General features: G+C 46.5%; 1 protein-coding gene across 3 annotated transcripts in view; it reads left to right on the forward strand.

Annotated features, from left to right (window-relative positions):
- ABTB3 (ankyrin repeat and BTB domain containing 3) overlaps positions 1-12775 on the forward strand; it is a 314326-nt gene extending 301551 nt beyond the window's left edge. For all 3 annotated transcript variants that reach the window (XM_027070914.2, XM_027070913.2, XM_027070915.2), the window contains 3 exons: positions 633-701; positions 2471-2584; positions 10617-12775. In XM_027070914.2, the coding sequence (XP_026926715.1) occupies positions 633-701; positions 2471-2584; positions 10617-10826 (393 nt within the window). In that variant the 3' untranslated portion in view covers positions 10827-12775. The remainder of the gene's footprint in view (positions 1-632; positions 702-2470; positions 2585-10616) is intronic.
- Positions 12776-14075: the final 1300 nt, after the last annotated feature.

Consider the following 14075-nt stretch of genomic DNA (forward strand, 5'->3'; position numbering starts at 1 on the left):
ATCTGGGGGCCTCATTCTAAAGGGACACCAATTTGCAAAGCTCTGGGACTTTGCACACCATTCAGGCCTCCTTAATACATGAACAAAGAACAGCCTCGCTCAGACTGTTCACATCATCAGTGAAACATTGAAACTGTGGACCCCTAATGGCTTCATCCTGGGTCTTGTCAAGCTGTAATGAGGAGCAGGTGGTCCCATGGGAGCCCAGAGTCATCCCCTGGGACTTAAGTAAGAATCCTGTCAAACTGGGCCATGCTTCCAGGGGAACGACCCCTAGTAGGTTCCTTAAACTGCCTGTTTGGGGGCAGCCTGATGGCATGGAGGTGGAAAGACAAGCCGCGACTGCCATCTGTAGATGGAGAACAGAGAATTGTTCAGAATTGTTTAATGTGATACCGGGCATGCACTTGGAACCTAGCAGAATCACAAGGAGACAAATTTCAGCATGCCATAAGGAAAAACATCCAGCCGGGAGAAGCATCCTAAGTGGAACTCCTCCTACAAGGCAGTGATCAAGAGGGAATGGCCACGCTGGGGACAGGTGTCCTAGAGGGACCGATAGACTGCCCAGCTGTAAGCTGACGGTGTCTGTGTGCTGACTGATGCTTTGCTCGCTGTGTCCTTTCTTCCAGCTGGTTATGCAGTATCTCTACTACGGTGGCCCAGAGTCACTTCTCATTAAAAACAACGAGATAATGGAGGTAAGGAAACTGTTGTGTCATCGGGTCGGTGGCTTCTCTGTAAACTCAGGTCACTGGCAGGTGTTGGCGGTGGCTGGGGGGACCTGTGTTGGGTTTTCACTTGGGTGCAGGGTTTGGGGTCCTGCCTCCCGAGGGTTTTGCATCAGAGCCCCTTCCAGAAGGCCAGGGTGCTCAGTGCACTTGCAATAGCAGCTCTGTGAAATCCACTTTTAATTGGCTTTGGGGTGGGGGGCGGGGGGGGCAGGTAAAGGAAGTTGCCTGTGGAGGTGGAGACTAAGTCTAGGCACAACTAGGGCTCAGATACCGTCATCAGGAGCTACCCTTGTGACTTCTGTCATTGGAAAACATTCCCCAAATCACAGTGCGTCTGTTGATACAGAAGCCAGGAGCATTCCAGCCAGTTGAGGATGACCATCCCCCCTTCCTGAGTCTCCTTGGCTCTCCCCCATCTGCTGTCTACCTCACCGTTAAGCCTGTCTCCCCTCCCTAATCCAGGGGACTTGTTTCTGCTCCCTTCTGCCCAAAGCCAAGAGTCCCTGCTCTTTCCTAAACCTGGACCCTTTGTTGGTTTTCCTATTCAAAACTGGAAGCTTTGAACTGGAAGCCAAGATTACTCCGATAATCCTGAGCAAAGGAGCCAGGATCCATTCAGGTGTCTGTGGAGTCCAGGGTGCCTGGCTGATTAGAGATGTCAGAGCACTATCAGTCATTCAAAAGGTGACCCCACACGGGTTAAAACATGGAGTCGGATCCAAACTTGGTTTAAATCCAGGCTCTGTCCCTTCTGAGCTGTGTGATCTTGGATATGTTAGTTAACCTCTCTCAGCCTCAGTTTCCTTCCCTGGAAATGGGAATAATTATCTATCTCATTGGATTTTTAAGATTGTAAGAGTTCCTATGTTCAATAAGGTGCTTATCCTTCCCATCATACTCTGAGAACCCTTCAATCGTCATCCCCACCCACCCACCCACAGTTACTCTCTTGCCTCTCTGGACCACTCCTTTGACACTTCTCTACCTCAGGACCAAGCTACCATCTGAGAACGCAGGCTCTTCTGTAACATTTATTTTTATTTTAAAATCAAAATAACGAACGTACACATAAATCGTGTAAATAATACAGAAGAGCTGGTCACAAAAAGCAGCTCACCCAGGCTCCTTCATCCCCCGTGCCCCCATCCATTCCCCAAAGGCAATCCCTCTGAACACTTAGGGCCAAGCTACAGCAGTAATGCAAAGGGACAGAGATCTCTGCCCTCATGGACTGAGGGCGACAGGCATGACATCATGTCTGGGGAGAGAAGGGCTCTAAGGAAAACTAAGACAGGGTAAGGAAGGCAGACAGTGATGAAGGGAGATGACCTGAGGCGGGGTGGTCTGGGAGGCTTCTCTGAGGGGACATTTGTGTGGACACCTGGATGAACAGAGGGAGTGAGCCACGCCGAAATCCATCTTGCTGACTAATGGTGTTCACCCATATTTCTGGACGTAACAACTTCAGGCATTTTTGCTCGACCCCCTGCTAGAATAGATGTGAATCTGGTTCACTTCAAACCCCTCTCCTCTGCCATCTTCCCCCGCAACAGAGTTCGATCACTCTATCTTAGTGGCTAGTGTTTCCTTTGGGCTTTAAAGTGACATTACCAATGCCTATATTCCCAGCCTTTCACCTTGGGACACTTCTGCGGAAGATAAGGATTTTTCCCCATGATTGTCATCCCTTTATTTCCACCTCCCAGCCACTAATGGGCTCTTTTTATGGTTTTTAGCTTCTGTCTGCCGCTAAATTTTTCCAGCTGGAGGCTTTGCAGCGACACTGTGAGATTATCTGCGCAAAGAGCATCAATACCGACAACTGTGTGGATATTTACAACCACGCCAAGGTAATCAGTCCCACTCTGGCTGCCCTGAGCATGCGCCGTGTACTGAAATGGGTCAGGCTTTTCCTTCACAGACACGGAGTCAAGGCAGAGAGCTGGTGCTGGCTCGCTTGCTCCAGGCTGAGCCACCCCTGCATTCCTCCCACCATCAGCCTCCTGCTCTAGAAAAGATGCCTTTCCTTTTATGTCACCCCTCCCAAATACAACGAGAGCAGGAACTCAGAAGTTCCCAAAGCAAAGTTGTTCTGAGACAGTGCTTCTCAAATGTTAATGTGAACACGAATCATATTGCAGACCCCGACTCAGCAGGTCCAGGGTGGGCCCTGGATTCTGCATTTCTAACAAGCCCCCAGGTGAAGCCTCTGCTGCTAGTCTAAGCCACACCTTGAGTAGCAAGTGGTTGTCGAAGAGTGTTCTCCAGTCCAGAAGCATCAGCATCTTTAGGGAACGTGTTAGAAATGTATATTCCAGGGCCCCATTCCAGACCTACTCTGAATCAAAAACTCTGGGGGAGAGACCCACCGCCTATGGCTTCGCAAGCCGTCCAGGTGATTCTGATGCATGCTCAAGGGCAAGAATCACTGTTCTAGAACTCTGTTCCTGCTGCTGGCTGCGCAGTAGAATCATCTGGGCACTCACTTAAAATCCCTATGCTTGGGACCTATCACAGACCAATTAAACTCACCTCTGGTGGTAGAGCCCGGGGAAAGGTGTTTTCCAGAGCTTCCCAAGTGATTTCCAGTGTGACCAAGGTTGAGAACAGGTTACCAGCCCTGGAGACCCCCAAGGAGTTCTCCTGGTCAGGTGGACTAATCAGAATCACCTGGGGAGAGTCCTGAATGTGTTTAGCCCCCCACCCACAATGGTCTCTGCAGTGGAACCCAGGAATCTGTATTTTTAACAAGCTCCCTAGGCTACTGTTGTGACTTCAGTCCTAAGGCCAGTCATGACTCCAATTTTTGGGAACCACTGACCTCATCTCATCCAATCCATTTCGCATGTAGGGATACTGGGACCGAGAGAAGTCAAATAATTTGTCCAGGTGCCATTTTATTTTTGTTTCATGTGCTCAGGATGGGCAGATTAGCATTTGCTAGGAAGAAACAGTGAAATGAGTTGAGATCAGGAATTTAAAACAAAAAAGTCTTCTTTTGAGTAAGTGGAGCTCAAGAGACATCTCCCACACCTGCTGCTTTGTAGAGTGACAGCTGACGTGCATTACACTCTCATCGCCCATCCTGAAAACTCAGGTTGCATTTGAGATGTTGTTTTCTGTCTTATGCCAACATCCAACGAGCCCTTTTAGTGTGCAGGCGCCTGTGCTAAGAGCCATATTACACCTACTTTTTTAAAAAATAATTTATTGTCAAGTTACCTAAAATACAGTGTAGTCTTGACCTCAGGAGTAGATTCCTGTCATTCATCACTTACATACAACACCCAGTGTACATCCCAACAAGTGCCCTCCTCAATGCCCCTCACCCATTTTCCCTGCCCCTCCCAATCCCCCACCCCCATCAACCCTCAGTGTGTTGTTCTCTGTATTTAAGAACCTTTTATGGTTTGCCTCCTTCCCTTCCCCTATGGTCTTCTGTTAAGTTTCTCAAATTCTACATATGAGTGAAAACCTATGACATCTGTCTTTTTCTGACTGAATTATTTCACTTAGCATAACAACTTCCAGTTCCATCCACCTTGTTGAAAATGGCAAGATTTCATTCTTTTTCATCACTGAGTAATATTTCATTTTATATATATACCACATCTTCTTTATCCATTCATCAGTTGATGGACATTTGAGCTCCTTCCATAATTTGGCTATTGTTGATAGCACTGCTATAAACATTGGGGTACATGTGCCACTACAAATCAGCACTCCTGTGTCCTTTGGATAAATTCCTAGTAGTGCTATTGCTAGGTCATAGGGTAGATCTATTTTTAATTTTTTGAGGAAACTCCACACTGTTTTCCAGAGTGGTTGCACCAGTTTACATTCCCATCAACAGTGCAAGAGGGTTCCCCTTTCTCCACATCCTTGGCAACATCTTTCCTGAGTTGTTAATTTTAGCCACTCTGACCGGTGTGGTTTTGATTTGTATCTTCCTGATGATGAGTAGTGTTGAGCATCTTTTCATGTCTGTTGGCCATCTGGATGTCTTCTTTGGAAAAGTGTCTATTCATATCTTCTGCCCATTTCTTCACTGGATTATTTGTTTTTTGGGTGTTGAGTTTGGTAAGTTCTTTATAGATTTTGGATACTAACCCTTTATCTGATATGTTGTTTGCAAACATCTTCTCCCATTCTGTCGGTTGCCTTTTAGTTTTGTTGATTGTTTCCCTTGCTGTGAAGAAGCATTTTATTTTGATGAGGTCCCAGTAGTTCATTTTTGCTTTTATTTCCCTTGCCTCCAGAGATGTGTTGAGTAAGAAGTTGCTGCGGCCGAGGTTAAAGAGGTTGTTGCCTGTTTTCTCCTCTAGGATTTTGATGGTTTCCTGCCTCACATTTAGGTCTTTCATCCATTTTGAATTTATTTTTGTGTATTACACCTTCTTTTTTAATGCTCACTACAACCTTTTTAAGTAAATGCTATCATTAGTCTTATATCATAATAAGAAAACTGAGGCACAGACAGGGGAAGGAACTTGCTTAAGGTCACACAGCTACTATGGAGATTTATGTATGTGTGTGTGTGGTAAAATGCACATAACATGAAATTTACCATTTTAACCATTTCTAAGCGCACCATTCAGCAGCATAAGCCCATTCACATTGTTGTAAAATCATCATCACCATCTATCTCCAGAACTTTCTATCTTCCCAAACTGAAACTTTGGGAACCATTTCCCTTCCCCTCAGGCCCTGGGAACCACCACCTAACTTTCTGTCTCTATGAACTTGACTACTCTAGGGACCTTATATAAATGGAATCGTACAGTATTTGCCCTTTGTGACTGGCTTATTTCAGGTAGCACAGTGCCCTCAGGGTTCATCCATGCTGTAGCATGTGTTGGAATTTCATTTCTTTTTAAGACTGAATGATATCTCATTGTCTGGAGAGACCACATCGTGCCTATCCAGTCATCCATCAGTGGACACTTAGGGTGGTTTCCACCCTTTGGCTACTGTGAATAATGTTGCTGTGAACACAGGACAAATATCTGTTCAAGTCTCTGCTTTTAGTTCTTTGGGGTTTGGGGTATATACCCAGATGGGAAAACCTAGATTTGTCTTATACTCCAAAGCACAGGCTCTTAACCTTGCTCTCTGGCCTAATAAATGGTTGAAATATTTGCAATAATCATTGATACACAGAAGAGATCTTCTCATTGGTCATCAGTAAATCAAAATCTACACACTACTTACTACACACACACACACACACACACACACACACACACACACACACACACGGTGCTTTGGTTAAATGAGGGTTTTACCAAAATCTGGTCTCTCAGGACACAGCACATTTTTTTTTTTAATCTTTAAACTGAGTACTCTGCAGAAAAGCATCCAGAGACTGCTCTCTACCCAAGAAGAGAGCCTGATTATGAATCTTGTGGTCCTTCCCCCTCTCCTGGCCACAGACACTCCAATTGTCCTGTGAACCCAGCATCCACAAGTGGCTTTGCCATGGCCTGTCATGTTGTCAGCAATCCATTTTAACCACTTCAGGCTCCTTGGCAGGCAGCTTCCGTAGCTATTGTATTTAATAATGCAGCCTGATACAAGAGGAGCCCAGGTTGGGAATACATTAGTGCTATGGGCTTTGAATACCTATGGCAGGGAATTGCCCCTTCTGTTTATGTACCTTTGCAGCCAGAGCTCTGCCTTTTACAGACACGAGACTCTGCCTCGGTCTCCCAGGCCACATCCTGGTGTGTTTCCAATGCAAAAGTCTGCCTTTCGTGACATTTGCATAGAAGACAAGGCAAAGCCAGCCAGCCCCTGCCCTTTCCCCGTTCTGCATGCTGTTGCCCCTGTGCTACAGATACTGCAACACTACTAACGAGCACATGCATGTGGATTCTATTTCTGGCAGATTCTACTGCACATCGAGGCGAGTTTAGTAAAAACGGAAAAGAAAAACCAACTCTTGGTTCAGAACCCCAGGAAACACAGGAGTTTACATGCTAATAACAATGTCCCAAATGTCAACAAGACCTTGGCAACATTACCTCTATACTACATCTGTTTGAGACAGCTGTGGAATTTTATACAGATGAGAAGTCCATCCCATAAATGCATGGCTTAACCATCTTTTTTTTTTTTCCTGGTAAATCTGTCCCAAATTATTCAGTCGTAAAAAGGGGGCCTTGAAGCTTCTGATGGCCCTTTCAACCTGAGAAAACGAAGAGGCTGGTTCATCAAATTGAATCTAAGCTAATTCAGTAAGCCCAACCATGCACTGTGCTAGAAAGAACACAGGTTTGCAAAACTAGGGATTCATTCATTAGTGTTAATTGAGCACCCACTATTTACCAGGAACTGTATTCATCAGAATATAATAAAAAATTAGTAAGACATGAGCTCTGCTCTTGCAAAAATTACAGTCTAGGACAGGGGCCAGCAAACGTTTTCTGTGGAGGGCCAGGTAATATTTTCACACAGGCCATATGGTTGCCATAGTAATGCAAAAGCAGCCATACATGATGCATAAATGATGGGTGTGGTTTTGTTCTAATAAAACTTTATTCACAAAAACAGGTAGTGGGCCAGATTTTGCCCACAGGCCTGTAGTTTGTCAATCGTTGGCATAGGAAATGAGAGTTCCCACCCCAGTTCTGTCAGTCATTATTTGTGTGGAGGTAGGCAAGGGTCTGATGCATAGTCACCACTGAATAAATATCACCAAATATAAATGTAAGTATTTATTGTACTTGTTGTTCTCCACTTACACTAACTTGTGATGAGTGACATTTATATACAAAGCCAAGTGGCCAGGTGTGGTCAAGGGGGGGTGCTCTCTGTGTCCACAGAATCAAAGATAGGCGATTCTGAGCCTCAGTTTCCCCACCTGTACAATGAGGGCTTGTACTCTGTGACTCTAATGTCAGGGTTCATGTTGAAAGAATGAAAGCAATCCTAAGATCTCTCCCAACTCCAGGGTACTGTGCAGCTATGGGAACCCTGGGTGGTAACAAGCCCTCTTGCCTGATAAACCTCACCACATCTTCTAAGTTTCTCAGAGACTGCACAATTACCTGCTTCCTAAATGCACTGAAGAGCATCGTACCCTCTGAGTCACGCCATTCATTCTGTGGCTGGGGAAACTGAAGCACAGAAAAGTGAGTTGACGTACCCAAGGTTGCACGTGGTTTTTATACATACAGTTGCCTTTGGCTCAATGAATGGTGTCAGTGAGTTCATGGCCACAACCTTGGTCCGTTAGCTGGGCTAGGTTCCATAGACACAGTCAGTTCCCTTTTTCCCAGCCTGGCCACCTACTTTGTGCATGAGGGTCACTGGATACCAGTTGGTGAGAAGGAGAGCGATAAATAGTTTACATTTATAATGACAACTAATATTGAGTGAGTGCTGACTCCAATTGACCATTGTTCTGTCACTCCATGCATTATCTCATTTTAATCGCAACAACAGACTGTTGAGTAGGTATTATCATCAACCCCATTTTATGGATAGGAGTTTGGAGGCAAAGAGAGATTGTATAAATTGCCCGACAGCCAATAGCTTAGTGGTAAATCTGGGGCGGGGAGGGGGGCAGGGCAGGATCCCAGAAGCCAGAAGCCCCTCCCTTAACTACATTCCTAACCTACCTCTCCTAATTGTGACAAACGGCAGAATCATGGTCTGGGATGCAGGTGTCATAATTCTTATTTTGAAAATGATGCACCTAAAGCTGGAGGCCAAGTGGCCCAGCCCTGGTCACATATTGAGGGAGGTGGGTGAGCCCCAACTCAAATCCAGGTGTTCCAGCTCGTTCCACCATAGATAGCCCTGTTAGCACTGCCTCATTATCATTTCCCATCTAACAATTAAGTGCATCTCTGGGGGTTTTTTTTAATTTTTTTTTAACGTTTATTTATTTTTGAGACAGACCATGAACCGGGGAGGGTCAGAGAGAGAGGGAGACACAGAATCTGAAACAGGCTCCAGGCTCTGAGCCATCAGCCCAGAGCCCGACGCGGGGCTCGAACTCATGGACCGCGAGATCATGACCTGAGCTGAAGTTGGACGCTTAACTGACTGAGCCACCCAGGCGCCCCTCTGGTTTATTTTTTTAATGTTTATTTATTTATTTTGAGAGAGCGCATGGAAGGGGAAGAGAGAGAGGGAAAAAGAATCTCAAGCAGCCTGGCTCTGCACTTTCAGCGGGGCTCAAACTTACAAACCATGAGATCATGACCTGAAGTCACTTCAGTCTGTGACTGAAGCACAGAAAAGTGTCTTCAGCTTCAGCTGAAGTCAAGAGCTTAACCGACAGAGCCACCCAGGTGTTCCACATCTCTTGTTTAAAGGACAGGATAGTTCAGAAGGATGATTCAGCATTTGGATAATTTAAATAAATCAACATTTAAAGAAAGCAGTGGGATGTTATCTCAAGGAGCACTTGAGAACTTCTGAGCTTCCAGTTCATTGCCATAGAGGGACTTTGGAAACTGTAGAAAAGATCTGAAGACAGCCAGCCCACATATCCGCATTTACTTCTGTGCTTCTAACGTGAGTTCCTCCACCACGCACACATGAGGCTGAATACCTGGCCTCTGATTAATGGTGTCAGAATGGGGGCAGTGTCTTAATGGTTAAGCACACAGCCTTAAGGATTCAGTTCCTGGTTCTGCCCTTGACACGCTGTGTGACTTTTTGTAACCTACACTCTTGTCTGTTCCCTCATCTGTAAATTGGAGGTGGTAATCTGCCTTCCTTCAGGGAAGTTGAAGATTAAAGGAGATGATGTACTTGAAGTGCCTACCAAGGTGCCTGGCACATTGTAAGCCCCCAGTAAATGTTCACTGTTAGTTCATTACTCCGAGAGTTAACTGCTCACTCATACATTCAACAAACAACTTAAGTGTCTACCATCTGTCAAGCCCTCTGCTTGGGCTTATAAAGGTGAGCTAGGTCAATGTAATCCCTTCCTTATCGGCTCAGCCTGTGAGGAACCCCATCTCTAGATGAGTGTCTCAGCCTCAGCACTGCCAGCTTGAGCCACAGGATTCTCTGCTGCAGGGTCTGTCCTGTGCATCATGGCATGTTAGCATCCCTGGCTTCCACCCATTAGATGCCAATAGTACACACATCACCGCCACCACCCAGTCGTGACAATCAGATCCTCTCCACACTTTTCCAAACGTCCCCTGGGCAAAAATCACCCCTGGTTGAGAACCACTGCTCTAAATACAGAGACTTGGTAGTCAGTGCCCACTCGGGGTTGCTGTGACAGTCAAACAGGTTAATAATACTCCAAGAGCACAGAGCTGTGTCTGCAACTCCATTCATGTCCCAGTTGTCTACAGCCACAACAAAGAACTGTAGAACCCAGGGGATAAAACAGTAAACCCTTCTTCGGCACATGAGTCGACGGGACAGCTGGAAGTTTCTTCTGGTCTCCATGGGCCTTGCTTCTGACGTCAGCTGTCTGGTCAGCTGTGCTTGGCTTTGTTGACCGTGGCTGGACCCTGTCACTCTCTCTTCTCAGTTTCATGGAGCCGCTTACCCTCCATGCAGCCTCACCAGGGCTTTTGCTCCCATGACAGAGGCAGGTTTCTGAGCAAGAGTGCAGAAGCACAGACATGGCCACTTGAAGGTAGCTCAGAATCAGCAACTGTGGCTTCTGCCGTGTTCTGTTGGCCTGAGCAAGTCACAAGGCCAAGCAGTGAAGAAATGGACTCCAACCCTCTCATGAGAGAACTTGCCAAGTCTTGTCCCATGAGGGTGGATATATCAAAGGCTAGAGAATCGGGGCCATTTTTATAGTCAATCTGCCTTAATAGGTGTTCACCATTATTAGCTGTGCAGGCAGCCAGGTGCATTTCAGAAACATAACCGTCTCCTGCTTCCTCTTGCCCTCCACAGTTTCTTGGAGTCACAGAGCTTTCCGCGTATTGTGAAGGCTACTTTCTCAAAAACATGATGGTCCTCATCGAAAACGAAGCGTTCAAGCAGCTCCTCTATGACAAAAATGGTGAAGGGACGGGCCAGGATGTGCTCCAGGACTTACAGAGGACGTTGGCCATCAGGATTCAGTCAATCCACTTGTCATCCTCCAAAGGTTCTGTTGTATGAAACGTCCAGCGCAGGGAACAGTCCTCTGGGGACTTTCCAGTTCTGCTGCTGCACCGGCTTCACACAAACACATACAAAGTTCACCTGGCATCTGTTTTTGGCTAGGCCAAGGAGCTGCCTCTCCTGCCCGAGCTTTTCTTGAATAAGCAATTCCAGCTCCTGTGTGTTCCTATTGAGAAACAAAGGACATTCCACTGGTCTGCAGATTAGATCTGCAGTGGGGTCCAGGGCTTGAAGGTCAACATGGGACAGCCAAGCCAACCCCATCCGAAAGCACCCCTGGGGCACTTGAACGCCCGTTGCCGGGACCACTGTTAAATGGATGAATTGAGGAGTAAAGGTCATTCGGGTTGCAGGTGGACAGTTGGAGAACTGAACTGTTCCGACCCCAGAGAGTGTTGTGCTCACATCAAGGACCTTAGTAGCTACAGCTCAGCGAGAGTCAACCGTGGTAGCAAATTGGTGAGACTGTTACCAATAATGAAGAAATAATTTGGCAAATTTTTAGGGGTGGGAACTTTTTAAAATGTTCATAAAAAAAACAAAACAAAAACAGGGCAGCCTTGTAGTTTAAAAATCTATTTCTAAAAGCGCAACAGTTCATTTTCAATTGAATCGTGTTTAGGGATCTGTGTTTTGAGTTTTGGTTTTTTAAGAAAAAAAAACAGTAAGTCGCAGGTCTATACCGTATAAACATGCATCTGACAAGATACTGCTGATATTCTATACAAAGTGAAATAATAATCTTGCCTTAGTGATCATGGTTACACAAAAGAGGTGCACTGCCAATAATTATCTCTAACTCAATAGCTGAAAACAACTTGCATGCTAATTGTGATTTCGGGGTGACAGTAAAACAGCCCCACGTAACAAACATGCATCTGCATGGGCCCGAGCCAGTGAAACATTATGTTTGTGCTTCATTTTTGCCAAGGTAAAAATGTTCCATCACTTCTTGCTAAAAATCCATTCGGTGAAACTGTAACATATTCCTTTCCTTTAACAATGATTCTGGGATGCTTTAGCAGAAATGTGTTCATAGATGATGCTGATCAGGGGCGGGAGGGGCGCGCACGTCCAAGAATTTACTATGAATCCCAAAGTTTTCTCTGTACTCTCAAAAGATGTTAATAGTTTGCTACTAGCCAGAGAATATGACTATGTTAGATTATTTTTAAAGATGAAATATGTATGATAGGAAGGATTCTTTCTGTATTCTGAGAATGTACAGTATAGGGTTATCTCTGATGAAAGTTCCTATCGACAGGGTTCCGTTTTCTCTGCCATATATTATAAGCGAAAGAGATTGGTGAAGTGCCACAATATTCCAAATAGTTTTTCAGTTGCTGCCTTTTTCTCTTGTCCTTTCCTTGGAAACCTAGATAGAAACGAGAATGACTTTTGCCCTTTGGGGTTGGCAAAGTTTCTTTGGTAACCCTATTTCCTAGCATGCCTTTGGGAAGTTGTGCACAGACCCCAGATTCTAAAAGAGCTGCTGTCATGCTCCCTGAGCCACTGTTCACAGGACCGAGGCCAGGTTACATGGGTGTGATCCCTGGAGCAGCTCCTGGGCCGCATCTGCCTCCAACATCGGCTCTCACGTGATTTGGATACATGAGGCCTCTCTTCAACTTGGTCATTTGCAAACCACCGCAGGCCCTACAATCAAATGAAGAAGGGAGAAAAAAAGAAAGGAAAAAAACTGCCTGCAGAGGAGTCCAAGTTACAGACACACACAGCACGTGCGTGAGTCTCTGCTGCCTCCTGCCTCCTCTGTGTCCTCAGAAATGCTGCGTGATGTTCCCTTCACCACGACTGACTTCCCCCTGTGAATGTCTAGTGCTAGTTTGGGGCCTCTGGGCTTCGATTTGTACAGCGGCCAGTCCTGACAGGCTTCTGTTCTAGTTTGGTGTGCTTTCTCTGTCATTAAATGATTTTCCCAAGCCGTGCATCGTGTGTATGGTACGAGTGAGCTCTTTACCCAACAGGGGGAGCCTGAGAACTTCGTTCAGTTAAAAGATTGGAAAAGGTGGCCGTGCAGAAAAAGTCGAGGAAAATGGAGATACAGGGTAAAAGGTAGGGGCCGCCACCTGTCCACTCTGTCAACCAGGGGTTGGCTGTGTAGGCTCGAGTCCCCTGGGTCTGCATATACCTCCGGGTGCCACCCTTGGAGGACCTGACAGGTGTCACCACTTTGCCTAATGCAGAGAACTAATTCGCCTGCAGAGCGTGGAGTTCTGGCTGCCATTTGTGTGCCACGATGAAGCTTTGTGGGGTGGGAAGATGGAGAAAAACGAGTTCTGCCCACATGGTTTGGCTCCCATCAAGGGCCAGCATGACCTGATGCTTGTGGATGGTGGCGGCATTCTGGGGTGGGGGTCACAGCAGGGCAAGCGGCTCTCCCCTTGGGTATTGTCATCACTGAGGTCAAACCAAGTCCTCACCTGATCCACTCTGGCTCCTCGCCCAGCCTGGGCCCAGCTCAGGTCTGGGTGGAGATGAATCCCCCTGGATCATCCACAAGGACTACAGGAAGCTGGGGTGGGGAGACCTGGGCCAGTGAGGCCCGGTAGACAACTGACCTCACGAGCCCCTCCCCAGAATGCCCAGCCCTGCTTAGCAGCCAAGTTCCGTTTCTTCTTTAAGAAACAACCAAAGCATCCGTGTGCCAGGGGCCAGAACTCTGAGGCCGGGAGAACAGAAGGTCGATTTATTTTTGTGCATCCTGTGTAGCCTCAGGGTGAGTACACCATTTGATTTATTCCTTTTGCAAAGATAAACCGTATGCTGCCACGTTTGTCTTTTACTTGTCGATGGGCAGCGTTGTCATTTGGTCTTCAGTGAAGCCTGTCGCACCTGAGGCCCTTAGCATCTTGGGGGGAGACAGGAGCCAGCCGCAAAGCTCCTTCTGCTTCCATTACAATGAGGAACTGGAAGGAGGGTGGTCGAGCAGCCGCTTGAATAAACACAAGGGCCTCGACTTGGCTTCTGCCCCCAATGCGCACACGTGTAATTCGTTTTCTCTGTACTGTATTTAAATGTCACCCATGCACCCAAAATGGGGGAACAAGGTGGGAGCGCCCATCATAGGAGGCAGAAGCTGGAAGATAGCGTAGGCATACCTCAGGGTCCAGTTAGAGGAAGGGCTTCTAAGATCTCCGCCCCTGAGAGTCTGTAGTTCTGGGATCTGTTTCTCCTGCTCACGTTGTTTGTTCCCGTGAAACCCGAGGCAAAAAGTGTTACTCCAGC

The sequence above is a fragment of the Acinonyx jubatus genome, chromosome B4 (assembly GCF_027475565.1).
Source record: "Acinonyx jubatus isolate Ajub_Pintada_27869175 chromosome B4, VMU_Ajub_asm_v1.0, whole genome shotgun sequence".
In the NCBI taxonomy this organism is placed as follows: Eukaryota; Metazoa; Chordata; class Mammalia; order Carnivora; family Felidae; genus Acinonyx; species Acinonyx jubatus.